The sequence below is a fragment of the Numenius arquata genome, chromosome Z, assembly GCF_964106895.1.
Source record: "Numenius arquata chromosome Z, bNumArq3.hap1.1, whole genome shotgun sequence".
Taxonomy (NCBI): domain Eukaryota; kingdom Metazoa; phylum Chordata; class Aves; order Charadriiformes; family Scolopacidae; genus Numenius; species Numenius arquata.
This window is the reverse complement of record NC_133616.1, coordinates 70,973,423-70,991,125: the sequence shown is the minus strand read 5'-3', so window position 1 is coordinate 70,991,125 and position 17,703 is coordinate 70,973,423. Positions and strand designations below refer to the sequence as shown.

The 17,703-nt window shown below is 45.3% G+C and overlaps 2 protein-coding genes across 5 annotated transcripts in view; one reads left to right on the top strand and one right to left on the bottom strand.

The window, feature by feature from the left end:
- Positions 1-1,621, top strand: part of TMOD1 (tropomodulin 1) — a 28,867-nt gene extending 27,246 nt beyond the window's left edge. For all 4 annotated transcript variants that reach the window (XM_074166477.1, XM_074166480.1, XM_074166476.1 and 1 more), the window contains one exon: positions 107-1,621. In XM_074166477.1, coding sequence (XP_074022578.1) covers positions 107-171 — 65 coding nt within the window. In that variant the 3' untranslated portion in view covers positions 172-1,621. The remainder of the gene's footprint in view (positions 1-106) is intronic.
- Positions 529-17,626, bottom strand: TSTD2 (thiosulfate sulfurtransferase like domain containing 2). The gene is made up of 9 exons (XM_074166475.1): positions 17,396-17,626; positions 16,960-17,267; positions 14,319-14,427; positions 11,797-11,922; positions 9,760-9,865; positions 7,913-8,031; positions 7,104-7,262; positions 6,007-6,145; positions 529-4,659 (listed from the first exon to the last, which is right to left on the bottom strand). Exons 1-9 carry the CDS (start codon positions 17,624-17,626, stop codon positions 4,400-4,402), a joined length of 1,557 nt encoding a protein of 518 aa, XP_074022576.1. The 3' UTR covers positions 529-4,399.
- Between the last annotated feature and the right edge of the window lie 77 nt (positions 17,627-17,703).

Genomic DNA, 17,703 nt, shown 5'->3' with positions numbered 1-17,703 from the left:
CTGGCAGAAAGCATATCTCTCAGCTCCTTTCCACAGCAGGTAAGCCAAGCTGGCCATCCACGTCTTCCCCTTACCATCACTGACTCCTCTTCCTCTTCTTTTCCAGTGAGGAAGAGAAGACTCGCAGAGTTGAACGGGCCTATTTTTCCCAAGTGCAGAACTGGAGTGTAGTTCCTGGCTGTGGAGGTCATTCCCGGTGATCTGCGCTGCACTGTGGAAATCTAAAGGCAACAAGTGCCTTGAACAGAGTATTTGCGGTGCCTCGGTTCTGTTTTATGCACTAACAGTTTAAATTAACTAGTGGCTGTAGTTGAGGGTTTTATCCAGTAGGACTGTTGATGTTTTCTGTAGAGTTGGAAACTGTTCAAGCCAATTTTATGCAACCTCAGTTTAGAGTACATCCCAGTGTAAAAGTGACTTTTAATTAACCTGGGACCCGATTTTTCTACAAACTTCTTGCACGGTGTTTCATACAGTTAGGACGTGGTATGCATGAGTGAAAGATACAACTGTTTAACACAAATTATAGAAGTATTAAAAAAATACTTTATTTTTTTTTTCCAAATTGATCTCAAGTAACTATAGAGGAGCAACTACTTTAACAAGCACTTCTACTACCCGGAAACATGGCTAATTTCGAGAACTGTGAATTACAATTTTTTACCGACATTTGCTGAGTCAGTTAGTTGGAGATGCTGTTTCAAATGCATCCCTGTGTTTCTTAGAAAAAAAACTGATCTTCACCCCCTGATTAAATGGAACTTAAGGCCACCAATTATAAAACAGAGCCTCAAAAACTGAGCAGTTTAGGATAGGTTAATATCTTTCTATGCTATGCATGTCTGAAGAAAAGCGGCACCCGTAGAGATGTGATGCAAATCCTAACCCCACAGAGGTGGCCAAACTAGTCCCTTCAGCTTTCTAATGTTAAAACCGTGAGTCCAGATACTCAGTGGAAACAAGTCAAATTTTCTCTCAATGACCACGTCCATTAATTAAATTTTGTTCTGCTAGGGATTGTTTCTTTTACTGCTGTCCCTAATGTTTGCGTAAATGCAACAATAAATGCTGTGCCCTGGAAAAGCCGTTAAGTGAAACACCCCAGCCCCAAACTGAGACTGCATGTAGTCGATGTCAGCTTTGTGTCAGACAGTTCCACCACTCATCATCCAGCAGGGGAGGAACTCCCTGCAGGCTTGCGTAGCTCCCAGACATGCCGTGGACTGGACCCAGCACGATCCCACCCAAAACTCCTGCTACTAACGTGGGTGGGATCCTGCTGGGTAGGAAGAGTCTCCTGGCAGAAGCCTTGCCCTACTGAAGCCTTATTCTTGGTCTGATGACTACGTGTCCTAGAAAATGTTCTCTCTTGCTAGAAATCTGTTTGTAGGCATCTGTTAAGAGTGAAGTTTTGCAGCCTTTTACACATATTCCAGCAGAAGTCCCACAGATCTCTTCAGAGCTTAGGCGCAAATACTGCACATGATTTAGCTCTGACCAAACGAAGCAGAGAAACACTATACTTTCAGCAACGTGGGGATATATATTTGTTGCTCTTCAAATCTTAATAAACACACCTGTGGTGTCAAATAAAATGCTTTTGCTATAGCTTCTGCCCTGCAAGTTCTGTTATATGTTTCACTGTAGCAGCATCCAAATTAACCACGCAGCCCAGAAGTATATTAAGCTGGCAGGATCAGTCCGGCTTCCTCAGCTGATCCTTACAGAGCCTCTTTGCTGAAAGATGCATGTGAGAGCTGAGGGCTGTGCTGAGAGGCTCCAGGCTTTGTGGTAAAAGGCATCAAGCTGTGCAGCCATGGACCTACAAAATGGTGGTATTTAGAAGCAAATGGATCACTGTTTGTCCCAGCACCTCTCCAGGAAAAGGGGGAAAAAACCATCTGCTGCTGAGTGCAGCATCTGGCAGTCACAGCCAATCCTTCTTAACTCTCATCTCTTCTGCATCTAATGTGCCTCCTCTCAGGCATTACCACTGAGGTGCCTGGATCCCACCATGCAGCATTTCACATGGCACATCCTTACTTGTACTAATCTGACAAAACTAATCCAGAAGCCAGGATACAGAAGCTGCTCATGGGCTAACTTGCAAGAAGGAGGCTGTCTCTTAACCCCCTCTTCCCTCTCTGCAGCAGAGGGAACCTGGCTTTATGGGCCTCCATCTGTACGTCTCAAACCCTTCTCCCTTGCCTTAGTGCAGCAAGGACCAGATGAGGCCCCATGGATCCCCTCTGCCTTTGAGGTAGAATATCCAGCTACCAGGAGCTCTTAGGAGCATTGTACCTTGTAGTCAGGTCTACCACATGGCAGACAGCTAGCTAGGCTTCAGCATTTACCTCTGCAGAATTAAGCACCTCCAGCATAACAGATTAAGTGTATTTGTGCAGTACTTTAAAAATTATGATGGAAGCACTAAAGGTCATTTATCATCTCATAGGAGTTTCAGAAGTTTACATATAAAATATAGTTGTTGCCATTCTGTACTGATAAGTAATATAGAAACAGAATTCCAAATAGACTGCAGTGTTCCAGACTTGCTGCTAGACTGAATTATAAAACTCTATTCTTTTTAGCCTAATGCATGAAGAAAAGAGAGAATATAATATGCAAGTTGTGGCACTCCCATCAGTGCTCTAGACCAGGCTTGCAAGTAGAACTTGCCTGTTTTTCCACAAATATTCCAGTCCTCAAAATCACAGAGGTTAACTGGCCAGCAAGCTTGGGAGGCAAGATGCCAAGGGACCATGGGTGCTGAAGAAGTCTACTGATGGGAATTTTACAATTTCTACTCCAGTATGGATTGTGCACAGATCTACTGTTAAATAACATCCTAGAAAGATTCCTAAATGAGACATTTATAAGTTTCAAAGTCTTGCTTCATGAAAGGAATGGTCAAAAAGACAGTTGCTGAACCGTTGATTTCAGGGTAGCAATAGTGGAGGTCAGAAGAAATGCTTGCCATGGCTTTAGTGGAACCAACACCCATGTCTTGAAGTTGCTAGTCAAGCCAACAATGGGGCCTTGCTGAATCCAAAGCACTGTGGGAGGAAGTTACAATCTGTATGAAAATAACATCGCCCTAACTGTCATTAAGCAACTGCAGAAACCTGAGTAAACTGTTTTCTTGCTTTTAAAAGCAGTTGCCAGTAAAAAAACCCAACAAACCAGCAAGTGATTTTGATTTCCTAATGACTAACTACTATTTAGTACCAAGAATGACAGTAAGTTTCAAAGACATTTTTTCAGTCAAGACACATCTACACTATTAATAAAACCTTTCTGTACATTCTACAGCATCAGGCACACAAAGCAGCAGGCGGAGAATTATTCTGAGCTCATATGCTGTGGATCCCCTCAAATTCAAAGACAATTTCTGGAAGCTGGAAAATTGCATAAACATCTCACAGCTTTTGAAAAACTCAACCCACATTTACAAAGCACAAATTATCCCCAAATCTTGAATTATTTAACTTGGATAAAGGACCTTGCAGTTTCCTTGTATATGTTGCTGACATTTATACACGTGTCAGCATCAATTCCAGTGCCATAATGCTGGTATTTTGACAGTCTCTGTGCTCCCCTCTCTGTGTGTCTCAGTTTCAACAAGCTTCAAGCTGTCGGATTTTTCTAGTGCAAGCAGAGCTGAGCCCTGGATATTTCACGTACTGACAAGATGAAGGAAACAACAGTTCCCAGGGAGACAGAGCACTGGAATGAGGATGACTTTTGCTGTTCATCCTACAGGTCGCACACAGGTACGGCTGAACAGAAGGTATCTGTGGGTCCTTATGCTGCGTTCAGCCAGTTTTACGCAGGAGTCAAGTCAGTGACTTCAGGTAACTTGCTTCTCAATGGTATAAAGCAAGAGACGCAGGCAGATGGCGTGTACGTGGGAAATATCTTCAGCTCTAGCCTGGTCATGTACCCCCATCCAACAGATATATCTGTGGTTTTCATACCCTAGCACTAGCTACTGAAGCAAATGCACGATCAATGGAGAGGCGGGACAGATCCATCTCCATGCAGGAGGAAAAGAATGGAATTGTTCTTATGTCCCTTCAGTTTCTTTTGAATTGTGAGCAGCTGTGTCCTAATGCACATACTCTGCTCCAAAATCCCCACGGCAGAGGCCAGGCTACAGGACTGTATCCAGGGAGAGGAATCCTGTAGTGCTGGTGACGAGTTGGGCACGCTGGTAATGTGCAGTCAAGTAATGGATGGTTTTGAGGGCATACAGGAGGCTTAAAGGCAGTGTATGAACAAGACCTTTCAAGCCAACACGTTTTCCTGATTTCCAAACCTAACTGAGTAACAGATGGGGATCTGGTTATAGAAGCCCTTCGCATTAGCACATGTCAGATTAGCTAATGAAAGAAACCGCTTAATCTTTTCCTGCATCCAGCGTCCTTTGCGAGACGTGTTCAATAGGTACCCTTGGCCGTCTCCACGTACATTCACACTCCTCCTTAAGCATCTGTCCTGAAGCCCTTGAAGTCACCTTGAGCTCTTTCTCTTGACAAACAGGACAGCAAGCTGTAAGACCTTTGTTGCGACAACTTGGACACGTCAGGACAAGCTGCCGGCAGTGCTGGCTGGAACAAAGTTTATACTGGTCCCACAGTGTCCCACAGTATCTGCATGCTGGAGGGAGGAGGAAAAGAAAAAGTTAACACCAACATTGCCCCATCTGTCCCCCTTGCAGAGGGTTCTCTGAGGCACCAGGGGGATGCAATCTCTCACTTGGCTATCTAGTGTCTTTCAGCTTTTTAATTCCTGCTTTAGCTTCATCTTCCAGAACCTAGTTCATTTTTAAACTTCCCTTTTGATGTAAAAAACTTAGGACAGCTGTCTCTCAGGAAAAGCAAAAAGTGCTCAGTAGTGCTTCCTCTAGTTCTGATTAGGCAGATTTAAAGATTTTTGCTGCCAAGAAAAGAAGGAAGATACGCTGGTGGTAATTAAACCAGTATGCAGGAATGTTGCCTGCTGGGGAAGGAGGTGCCATGGGACTTCCTCCCACCTACAAAGAATGGCTTGTCCAGGTGGGGTGTCAGTTGCAGTCCTGGTAGAGTCCTTCCACAACATCAGACAGGCTTTAACCCTTTAACTGAAAGCTACAGCCCAATTTAGCTGTACCATCAAGAAGGTGCTACCCCAACACTTCCCCTTGAAACTTCTGTAGGGGTGGCTCTGATGTATCCAGAGTGTGTTCTGTTTCTACACTAAGCCAGGCACCTTCAAGATGTATATGGTAATTGCAGAGAATAAATAGGAGATTATGCTTAAAGAGTTACCCACTCAGAGAAAAACCAGCACTGCTTCCTAAAGAAGGCTAGAGCCAAATTCCACCTATTTGTACCTGGCAACTGAGAAGAAGAAAACAGATACTTCATTTGCAATATCTGAAGAGCAACCCCCACCAGAAGATCAGGCACTGTTCTTAACAACTTCAGCTAGAGGTCACTGAAATTCTACAGGCTACAGAAACTTGTAAAGCATGAAAATAACAAAGTGCTGTAGAGCTTAGTGCCGCTACTCTCCCAGTGCTTGGCAGCCTGTGCTGATGTTCTGTGAGATTACTGGAGCAGAGAACAGCTGACAGCAGGAGAACTATTTAATGCTCTGGTCACTTGGCCAACCACAGTCTGATCAGCGCTGTGGGCAACAAGTGGGTAACAACAGCAGTAGTGCTTGACACACATCTCCACAGCTGCAGATGGCTCATAACAGCAGCTGTTCTGCAGGGGATGCTTCCTTTTACTGCTGCAGTTTTAGGGAACTCTATTTAGTGAGACCCTTTTCTCTCATTTCTGTTTTATATGTTAAAGCCATAGAGTTAATAATCATCACGAAAAGTGACAGCACTAAAAGATCAAAGCAATTATGACGAAGAAGTACACAGACCAGTTTAGCTGCCCCTATCCTACACATCCCTGTGGAAATGATTGCAAAAGCTTCCCAACCTTCTGCACTTACATTATCTAGTCCTACCTGAGATGATATCTTCATTGGAACAAATGGCGTAACGATCATCAAACACAAACAGCTTCCCCCTGTAGAATCCATCTGGAAACTCTTCCAGGTACTTGTGAATTCCACCTTTTAGCTGGTATACCTCTCTGCACACTGCCTGTTTAAAGCATATTAGCAGAAAAGCTGAAGGAGACAGCAGCAGAGGTGATATGCCAGAGTTCCCAAAGCAAATGTAAACACCAGGGATCAACAAAAAGCAGCAACTTCTCAGTGACCATCAGATGGCACCACATGCACCCACAAATCTAGGCAGTGCCACAGTGGATTACGGGGCAGCTCCACAATCCTGGCTTGTTGACATGAACCCACATGTGCACTTAATGTTACAGTCAAAAAAAGGCTGGTAACCTCGTCAGGTGAGGGAGGTCTGCTGCATCACAGATCAAATGCTTTTGAACCTCTGTGAACCGTTACTTATTCTGTTTTTATGTAGTGAGCTGTTATCAGGAACAGAATTTCTCAGGGTTCACACTGGTGAAGCAGAGAAAAAAAATCAAAGTTTAAATCTCTGGAGAACATACATGTGTGCTGTTCCCTTGCTCCTTGAGGGAGGGATCCAGGAAAAGAGTGGGCTGGAAAGCAGCATTAGACCAATGCAGTGTATTAGATTTAATTCCACAACACTGGGAAAGCACTGACTGGCTGATTTTCAGCACTCTGAGATGCTCAAGCTGTGCAGTAATGATTACAGAGCATAACCTAGACAGAGCTCGTGGAAACACTGCAGAATGCTCTCAGACCCTCGTAAAACACCGTAACAGTGGGCAGGGCAGACTTACAAATACCCCTTCTCAGCGCATGGGTTATAAAATTACTTTCACAGAGCAATCACTGCTGTGACATTTGTCCATGCATATCATCCTGAGCTGCATTAAACTACCCACTTCCTTGACAGACAGCTTGAGGCAAGTGTGTGTCAGAGACGTTTATCTTCCCACCTGCTCATTGAGCAGTTTGTGCTCAGTAAGAATTTTCCAGCAAAAGAAAAGACAGCTGCCCCTAAAGCAGTCACAGTTCCCCGACATTCACGAGTGCCCTCAGAGTGGGCATCTCACCTTGCTCCGTAGGTAAGCAGAGCCTCTTTCACAACGAATCCCTCCTGTGCAGTACATCAGGACACGCTTGTCTTTAAAAAGCTCCAGGTTTTCATCTACATAGCTGGGAAAATAACTGAACTTCCTGATATCTGGAGCCAGGCAGCCCTGGAAATGTCCCTGCAATAACAATAGATGGCCATGCAACTGGTTACGAGCAGTCTTACATAGTAAGGTCTGTGCCTCGAACTAGAGGAAGTAAAAAACCTTTGGGGCCAGAACACTCAGCTCACTGCAGCTGCTTTAGGCAGTTCCTCAGCTGCATTTATGCATCAAAATACTTGTAAAAATCTGTAAGAGGATTCTGGACACAGCATGCACCCAAACATAAGAGGGAGCTAAGCAGAACAGAACTGTCGGGGAGAGGATGAGCCACAACAGTGCAGGAGGGTTGGTGGGTGTGACAGCAAGTTGCCCCTGTTCTTTTTGATGTATGGAACAAGGCAAAAAGTGCTGGAAAGCATCCTTACAAATTATGCTGCTTTCACTTCAAGCTACATGGCATTCACTGCTAATACTGTTATGGGCCACTTTGTCTTCCTCCTGTCCCAAGCTGTATAAGCACTTAGACGGGCAGGATCCATGCTGAGTTGCTGAGCAGGTCCTCTGCTGCTTCTGTCCAATATTGATTGCTACACTGAATTTTGTACATATTACAGTCAATCTGGAATATGGAATCTCTTCTTCCAGTAAGGCTGCACCCTCACAATGTGAAATGCTTTCCCCCAGCACCTGTAACACAGAGCAAGAAGCAGGCAAGCAACACTTACTATTTTACTTTCATAGAAGTTCCTACAGTCCAGCAAGATGGTATCGCTTTGTCCTTGACTGGCCTGACACAAATACTGTTCTACTTCTCTATGAAATTCCTGAGGAGATAAATGGATTCCTTTAACAAAAAAAAAAACAAAAAACACAAAACAAAACAAAACAACAAAAAAAAAAAAAAGGAAAAAAGAGGGGGGGGAAAAAGAGAAGTGAGAACTACAAAACAATGTTATGTATGATCTCGTTCGTCGAGAATCTCCTCAGACTTCCAAACAAAAATTTTCTGTGACAGCTCACAGACTTTTTGTCCCAACTCAACCAGCCAAGTTTATCCATGTTTGGCTTCCAATTGGCAAATAAAAGCAAACACAACACTGTTCCACATGACAGAAGAAGCAGCAGACAGGCGCCTGTCTCTATGATCTTTGTTATACATCCCCTGGCAACACTCACAGTTGTAAAAGCAAGAGTGAAAAATGTTTCCCTTCCCTTTGCTCATCTTTCATTACATTTGGAGGCACAGAAGCATACAGAAATACAATTTTTTCAATGAAACTCTTCTCTGTTGATAAAAATGGAAAATTTCCATAAGCCTTTATTACTTTCAGTACAGCTTCAATTTACATGACGTGTCTCAGCTTTCAGCTTGCACAGGACTTAGGACTACCAACATCCTGAAAAGCTAAAAACCTCTCCCAACAAAATCCATTACCTTATTAAAAAATAACCCTACAAGCAACCTGCCAGAGGAATGGGAACCATCTCCATAAAATGCTGTAAAATAGGAGGAAAAAGGAAAAAAAAAAGAAATAAATATCCAAACATACATCCCACAAACTGCCAAAAATGGGGGAAAAAATAATCCTCTGCCCAAACCGCAAAGATGCTGTAGAAATTTACCACCAAGAAAACCTCTTGGTGGAAAAAAAAAAAAGCCCAAAACCACTGTCAATTGCTACTAGCTGTGCTCCTGCTTACCACCTACGTAAGTGTCCTCATAGCAGATGCACAGTCAGTAACGTCTTACCGGGCATAATCCATACTAAGCAGCTACAGGTAGCAGAAAACAAATGTAGCCTGTGTTACATCATGTGAGGAGTGGCATGAACCCAATGCAGAACTTCACTCTACTTTTGTGTAAAAGGCAGGAGCATGGCTGTTAGCTTTAAGATAAGTAAAGCCAAGTCAGCAGTCCCTCACACAGGAACATGTATATACTCAAATGTAAGCTTCAGTGGGATTCTGGCATTTTCTAAAAATAAAAGCTCTCAGCATCCAGAACACCAGAATCCACTGGATCCACAAGAGGACTCCATGAAAAGCTCCTCCTATACAGCTTAGTTCTTACTGCAAGCTAACCAGAACAAGAGAGCAGTAGAGCTCTTTATATAGTACAATTTCTGAGCAGTCTCAAGCACCTACAGAATATTTAGAACAAGTATGAATACATAAACGCACTGAAATGTCTTTCCTAACCATCATACACAGATGCACCTTACATCTGCCTTTAGCAGCCGCCCAATGACTTATTCCCTGATGAAAGCACAAGGTATGTCCCTACCCCAAAACAAGGAAACTGCTTGACGTCATTTGAACTGTTACTGCTTCCCACAAAACAGAAAGTTAATTCTATTTTTTGAGGCAGCTGAACACTTAGCAAACCAAAAGCTGGGCCAGCAAATTCCCCGCACCAGTAACTTTTGACTACCAGTAAGAAATCAATTTCTGTATCTACTTCTCCCGTGTCCTGGCCACTGTGCAGAAGGAAATGTTATTGATGAGAGTACTTTATTCTTCAATTACTTCTCACTTGGGTGAGAGGCTTTATTTTTTCATTACATCAACTTACCAGTTTCTTTATAAGACACTATCTTTGGATCAATGCCCATAGGTACGATTTCTTTGAATACTCCAACTCGAAGGTCTGGGAAACAGTGAGCTCCTCCTGCACTGCTCTAGGAAATTAAACACAAAAACAATCCACCAAAATTTGCCAGGTATGAAGATTAAAAATACCCATTCACTTTAATTTCTACAGCTCACTAGAATATGGAAGTGTATTGATGGCTGAGGGGAAGAAATGTCTCTCCCACTGAAATCCATGCTCTAAATCCCCAGGTTTAGGCAGTGGACCCCTACCGTGACCAGGCAGACAGGTATCATAGGACCAATGACTACTCTGCAGGTGAGACAAGCACCATTTGGAGTAAGGTGCGAGTCATTGAGATGTGGAAAGGAGGACTGATCTTTGTCAGAAACATTACTATCACCTATCATGAGAAAGTCAAGGCCCCTACAGAGCATACTGACCCTGACAGGAATATTAAATAACCTCCTCCAGTGACGGATCATGGTGACACCTCTGGGTGTCAGTTCTCTCCCTTTGACCCCCGACACAAGCACACCTGGGCCTCCGGTCATGACACGTGCAATGAGAACTGCAGTGGTTCATGGGTGTGAAAGAGACATATGGAGGTCAGCCAGCTTCAATATTTGTTAGCACTGGAGTTAGACACCACCCACGCCAAAACTCAAGCACAGCATTCTCCCTCTGGAGGTCCTGGAAAACCCTTTTTGGTAGGTGCCCCCAATGCAGGTGACAGGAATTGGGAATTTCTCCAGGGCTGAGCCTCAAAAGATGACTTAGGCATTATGAAGCATATAAACACTCAAACAGAAGTGCAGTGCTGTGCAGCACTGTCCCAGCTATCACAGAAATAGTCTGTAGCAACTACAGTGGCCACTGAGTATTTTCATAGCCTCACACGCCATTTTCAGTCCTCTGTGCCCATGTCTTCATGGCACAGGACCTGAAACCCCCACTTACTTGGGTACACAGCATGCAGAGGACCTGTGAGACAGACAATACCATCATGTACTAACACATGAGTGTCAATGCCCAGAGAGATCATGCAAGGTTGGAGGTTTTGCCACGGTCAAGGTAAAATTCCATCCCTGTTTTTTTTTTCCATCTACACATCACTTTGACTAACAGGTCACATTTACCCTTGAAAACCAGCCAAGCACAACGGTTAAAAAGCTAAGAGTGTATCAGCACTGCAGGGCTACATAGGATTTGAGTTTCACTAACTCTCTTTGGTCTAGTTATTTACAGTAAACAAAAGAGTACTCCCTGCAAATAAAATTGTGCGGAAAAGAAAAATGCTAATAAAAGCAGCAGCTTTCCTTCCTCCCAGAGAAAGCAATACCTGCAGTGTTGGGGCAGCAAAAGCCTACCAGAATGCCATACGGTGCCAGCCACAGCTGCCATCACCATCTGAAGACAGCAATCAGTGCATATGCTCAGGCTTAAGCAGAAGTTCACACCTCCCTCTCCCTCCAGTCAGGCACTAACTGGAATAGGGAGAAACCTCTTGACTCTACCTATTTTCCCTAGCAGACATCCAATTCATGGAAATGCCAGTGCACCTATATGGACACCAAAGCCCGCATGAACCTAAACCAGTAAGCTTCTAGGCAAGGATCTCAAATCAGGGTGAAGAAGAGAGTGTAGGAATACTTTGCTTGGGTAAGTGTACGTTGTGATGCCTTGGTTCTGGCAGACAAGTTGGAGTAAATGCTTGTTGAAGAATGGTGGGGCTGAAGCACACACCCTCATTCACCTGTATGGGGGGCTTTGCAGCTGCACTCATAGCCGCCAAAGCTTGTAGCAGCTGCTATCACTGCTCGTGATAACTGCTACTGCTCATGAAAACCAGCAGAGATATCTAAATAAAATAAGGTTAGGAACCCTTGGCTTAGATCAGTGCTGGGAGAGCGGAACTGCTAGAGCAGAAGTAATACTATCAAGAAGCGATGTGCTTATTTCTCAAAGAGTAAGCATCCTCAATTAACAATGTCTGTGTAGAAATTATTTTTTTCATACCTTGAAATCCTCTTGACACAAAATGTCTTTGAACAGAGGCTGGGAAAGCATAACTTCAATGTAGAGACTGGTAGCTACTTTGCTTCCACCGACTGTCCCATTAATCCCTTCTGAAGCAACTCGTACCTAGAAGGCAAGAGGAGACGCTGGGGCTAAGGCTTAGTAACAACAAATACACATCACAGTGAAATTAGCAAAATATGACTGTGTGACAAAAGGCAGACACAGAAGTATGTCCAGAAAAGAGACTACTGAGGAAGAAAGGAAAAGAAGGTTTTACTGAAGTTGAACATAAAGAAGAAAATAAATAAAATAGGAATAAAACCCCAGTAATCACGTCAGAGTCATTTCAAAAGAATGACATCAAGACAATCAGAAGTTTGTGCAATAAAGAGAGAAATGCTAACTACTTAACAGGCAAATCTTGCAGTCAGCATTAAAATTCCCACTGGAAGTCTCTCCCTCAGGAAGAACAATGGGATTGTGCCCAATGACTCACACAGCTAAAAGGAAAATGTGAATTTGCATAACACTGCATTTAATATTAAATTTCAGTGTGAGTCATTTTATCTCCAGCACTGACAAGTGAACAATAACTCTGAAGTGGTGAATTTTTTTTTTAAAAAAGAGTGAAGATAAGAGGGAAGGAAAAAAACAGCTGGTTGAGAAGGCAAATGCTGTACCTGTCTTGGAGATGAAAAAAAAAAAATAAGAAAAATACCAACCACCAGACCACATAGCTGAGCAAAAAAAGAAGCAAATGCATCAGGACACTTCAGCCCCAGACCTGTGCTGATGTAGAACAGGGAAGGTGCCCACCATTAGCAGAGAAAGAGAAGCTACTTAGGAAGACAAGTCAAAGATAAAAAGTAGTCTCCTGCTCTGAGTTGCCCTCTTGAAAAATCCTTCTTCCCACAAATTGCCTAGAATGTCAGTTTCATGAGGCTAAAATTCACCTTTGCCCAAAGCCTTAAGAGGCCAGCTACATGAGCCAAGTCACGTCCTTGATCTACTCTGCCAGGAAGGAAAAGAACAAAGACTGTGCAGGCATGAGTGCTGCTATGCTATGGTGTGGTTGTCGTGGTTTAGGCCAAATTGGCCTATTATGGGTGACAGATGGTCTCCCCCGACTTCCCGCTCCCAGGAGAAGAGGAGCAGGGATAAAGAGATTTACAAGTTTAGAAGGAACTAAACTACTTGAATAAAATATGAATAATAAAATTAAAATGAAATAATGAAATACATAAAATATATACAAAACCGTCTCAAGCTCCCAGGATGACATCACCAGCAGGCACTGGCAAAGTCCCAGATGGGAACCAGTCCCAGATGTCCCAGTGACAGATGGGAACTGGATTCAGGAACACATGGATTGGGATCAAAGGCAGCTGAACAGATGGGGTCCTCTTCAGACGCCGGCCATTGAAGAAAAAGGGCTGACCCTTTGATCCCTCAGCTTTTATACTGAGCATGGGGCAGATGGGATGGAGTACCCTGTTGGTCAGTTTTGGGTCACCTGCCCTGTCCGCTCCTCCCTGAAGGTGGGACCTCTCTACACTTTTCCATTTCCGACCTTCTAATGGGGCAAATAACAAAATTAGCTGGCCTTGGTTGTTATAGCAATAAGTATAAGCAGGAGCCTCTCTGCATACCATCCCTTGGCATGAAGTACAAACATTGGTCTTATCACTCTGAGAATGAAGTTTTCTGCACAATATGCTGCTAATTTCAGAGAGTTAGAAGAGGCCTAGCTAAGAAGTAAAATTACTGAACAGAAAGTTGGTTCTGTTTTACCTCAAACCAGGACAGTAGCCTAAGGTGTCAGCTGCTCTCATCTCATCCCTGACAGTATGGATTACAGCTCAGTGTAGAGACTCTGACTGGAAGACCACTGCGCATTGAGGAGTTAGTGATACACATAACAGTTACCCGGAGTGAGCCCACACCCTTGCTGCACAACACTGCACCTCCAGCTTGGCCTTCAGGCTGTGCTGTGCTGCACGCATCCTTTAGCCGCAGGATAAACCCAGCCCGATAATCCTAACAGAGATGCCTGCATGCAGCTCCCTGTTGATACCAGTGATTATGCCACCTGTGTGTCCTTGTGTTTAACTAAAAGTGCATCCTTTCTACTTGACAGTAGGAGTGCTGAAAAGACTTGTCCTGTAAAAAAGCATCTGTAGCAGTTCGAATGATGGAAATGGAGTAACCCTTGCAAGGACGGGATCTGTACAGTGTGCTGCACGTACATCAGAGGCTCACTCAGTCCTGCACAACTCAGGGTTCCCAGCATCGAAAGGGATAAAAGATTATCTGTACTATTCTCTTTTTCTTTGTAGAGTTAGCTCTTAAATAGCACGTTAAATGGTACTCTACAGAGTTTGAGTGCCTTTCTTAATAGGATCATAACGGACTAGCACCTCCTGGTGCAAAACACTTGGTTCTCCACGTGCTCCATCATCCTGCACTAAGCAAAGAAGATGCTTTTCTGTTAAGAATGCAACCATTGTCTAAAACCTTACCTTGCCAGTGAGATGCAGATGCTGGCACAGAGCCTTTTGCCAAGCACAGAGTTTCTCTGGATCCTTCACCTCACAGTAACAGTAATACAGAAGCACTTCTCCCACCTTGCTGTCCATAGCATGGCAAAGACGAACAAATAGGAAAAGGATGTTAGGGTTGAAAGCACAAAAATATACTACTGCATTAACCCTTCAAAAAGCAAACAGTTTTTTTCTGGCAGATGTGGGGAGAAAACCAAAAGAAAACAATGCAACAAACTTTGGAGGTATTAGCACTGCTGGGCTTATTTCCAAGAGAGAGAAATAGGAACTATCAAAGCTCCCACATTCCTAGTTCTCGGGACTGGTTACAAAATGAACTCATCTGTGCTGCATGGGACATCTCTGCAAGTGGCATCAAGTTTCTCTCAGGACACAAGAACTCCTGTGCACACAAGTGTCCCATTAAGTGCTTAATTTGACAAACTTGCACACTGAAAATTCAAGTGTTTGAGCTACCTAAATGTAAAAAGCCAAAATTTGCAGCGAGATTGTGCGTGCAAGCATTCAGAGCAGCACAAGCCAAACCTTCTCACAGTCTGAAACATTTTCATGTACCTACGTATTCATAACTAACAAGCCCTTAAGGTACTTGAATGAGCTAGAGAAAATGGACCTCTGCAGAGCATACCCTGCTGTTCTGCACTTTTCTGTTATGGTCCTTCCTTATTTATAGATCAAAGTCTTCAACAACCTGATGAGATGCAGCAGAAGGTCCTGAGGGAACTGGCAGATGAATTTCCTAAGCCACTATCCATATTTGAATATTTGAAGTCGTGGCAGATTGGTGAAGTTCCCACTGACTGCAAAAGGAGAAATATAACTCCCATTCTTAAAAGGGGAAAAAAGGAAGACTCAGGGATCGCACAGGCCAGTCAATCTCACTTCTGTGCCTGGCAAGATCATGGAGCAGATCCTCCTAGAAACTATACTAAGGCACATGGAAAATAAGGAGGTGATTGGTGACAGCCAACATGGCTTCACTAAGGGTGAATCATGCCTGACAAATTTGGTGGCCCTCTACAGCAAGGTTACAGTGTTGGTGGATAAGGGAAGAGCAACTGACATCATCTACCTGGACCTGTGCAAAGCATTTGACACTGTCCCACATGACATCCTGGTCTCTAAATTGGAGAGATGTGGATTTAACAGATAGAACACTCAGGGAATAAGGAATTGGCTGGATGGTCGCACTCAAAAGAGTTGCAGTCAACAACTCAATGCCCAGGTGATAAGTGGTGTCCCTCAATGGTCTATATTGGGACCAGTATTATTTAACATTTGTTAAATTTGTTGGTGACATGGACAGTGGGATTGAGTGCACTCTCAGCAAGTTGCCAATGACACCAAGCTGTGTGGTGCGGTCAACACGCTGGAGGGAAGGGATGCCATCCAGAGGGACCTGGGACAGGCTTGAGAGGTGGGCCCGTGCAAACCTCATGACATTCAACAAGGCCAAGTGCAGCATCCTGCACATGGGTTGGGGGAACCCCTGGTATCAATACAGGGTGGGGGTGAAGGGATTGAGAGCAGCCCTGCTGAGGAGGACTTGGGGCTGTTAGTGGATGAAAAGCTGGACATGAGCCAGCAATATCTGCTCACAGCCCAGAAACCAACCATATCCTGGGCTGCATCAAAAGCAGCATGGCCAGCAGGGCGAGGGAGGTGAGTCTGCCCCTCTACTCCGCTCTCATGAGACCCGACCTGAATTACTGCATCCAGCTCTGGAGCCCTCAGCACAGGAAAGACATGGATCTGTTGGAGTGGGTCCAGAGGAGGGCCACAAAGATGATCAGAGGGATGGAGCACCTCTTCTATGGGGACAAGCTGAGAGTTGGGGTTGTTCAGCCTGGAGAAGAGAAGGCTCCGGGGAGACCTTAGGGGGCTACAGGAGAGCTGGGGAAGGACTCTTTATCAGGGAGTCTAGCAATAGGACAAGGGGTAATGGCTTTAAACTGAAAGAGGGTAGATTTAGGTTAGATACTAGGAAGAAATTTTTCACTATGAGGGTGGTGAGACACTGGAACAGGTTGCCCAGAAAAGCTGTGGATGCCCCATCCTTGGAGGCGTTCAAGGCCAGGCTGGATGGGGCTTTAAGCAACCTGGTCTAATGGGAGGTGTCCCAGGGTAGGGGTGTTGAAACTAGATCATTTTTAAGGTCCCTTCCAACCCAAAATAACACTATGATTCTATGAAGTAAAACCTGCACAGGTCTGTTTTAACAATGTGGAAAGATACAGCTCTGATAGTTCAATCCTCTGAAATTCCCACCTTTACCATCACAAAAATGCAGCACATCTACCTCTGTACCAGCACAGTGACAATCTGCATGTTTTATACAGGCATGACCAGTTGTAGGAGAAATTAAAATAAATTAAGTGACTCCTGAAGGGTATCTACACATATTGATCTAAAGAAGTATCTCAGGAAGGTATCTAAAGGAATATCAGGGAAGAATCTTTTCCTATCTTAAATTGTCACATGATTGAACTTCATAAAAATAAAAAAGCAGTACTGGCAGAAGGTCACGCAAAGAGTAAGGAGGCCAACACCCCACTCCTTGCCAGTACCGGTCCTCCGAACCGCTGAGGGACTTTCTTACCTTGTCAGATCGTCATAGCTAACGTGGCTCGTGTCTGGGAGCGTGCAGGAGATCTCAGGGCTGCTACACGAGTGCCCATCCAGCCCGTCCGCGCTGCCACCCAGAGCCGGGCCACTCGAGGGGCTGACTTCTGCCTCCAGCCCTGCCTGCTGCCCGATGTCAGCGCCGTGCTGCAGAGCCACATGCCTGTGAATGCCGGCCAGCTCTTCGAACGCCTGCCGGCAGCACCGCCACCGCACCCCGTCTCCGCCGGCAGCACCCCGGCCCGCCGCCGGCACCTGCTTTGCTTTGACGAAGAGGGAAAAGGCCTGAAACGGCACAAGCGACACCCGTTACAGCCGCTGCCAGCCACCGCCCGCCCGGCCCGGCAGACCGGCCCCCGCCGTCCGCCGTCCCTTCACACCGGAGCGGGCCGCGGAACCTGCCACCGACCCACCTTCCTCCGGGCCCAGGCGCGCTGCTTCCTGGCGGCGGCCGCCTCCCCCTCCGGCGGCGGCGACCCCGGGCCGGATGGCGGCGCCTCGCCCGGCACCATCTCCGCCTCAGGCCCCGTCGCCCAGGAAACGCCCGGGAAATGCCCGGGAAGTTTCCTCTTTCGCGCCGCTGCCTCCCCACCGGCCCGGCCCCGCTGATCCCGGAAGTCCTCCGGGGCCGGCGCCCGCACCATAGAGCGGGGAGCAGAGAGGCGGCGGCGCCGCCGCGCCCCTTGCCCCGGAAGCAGAAGCGCAGTGGGCCGGAAGCTGG

Excerpts from the sequence above, each read along its gene's own strand:
- TSTD2 (XM_074166475.1), bottom strand. The coding sequence starts at position 17,626 with ATGGTGCGGGCGCCGGCCCCGGAGGACTTCCGGGATCAGCGGGGCCGG. Across the intron at positions 9,866-11,796 it reads TGTGTCAAGAGGATTTCAAG|AGCAGTGCAGGAGGAGCTCA; the intron begins GTATGAAAAAAA and ends TTAATTTCCTAG. Across the intron at positions 4,660-6,006 it reads CAATGAAGATATCATCTCAG|CATGCAGATACTGTGGGACA; the intron begins GTAGGACTAGAT and ends TCCTCCCTCCAG.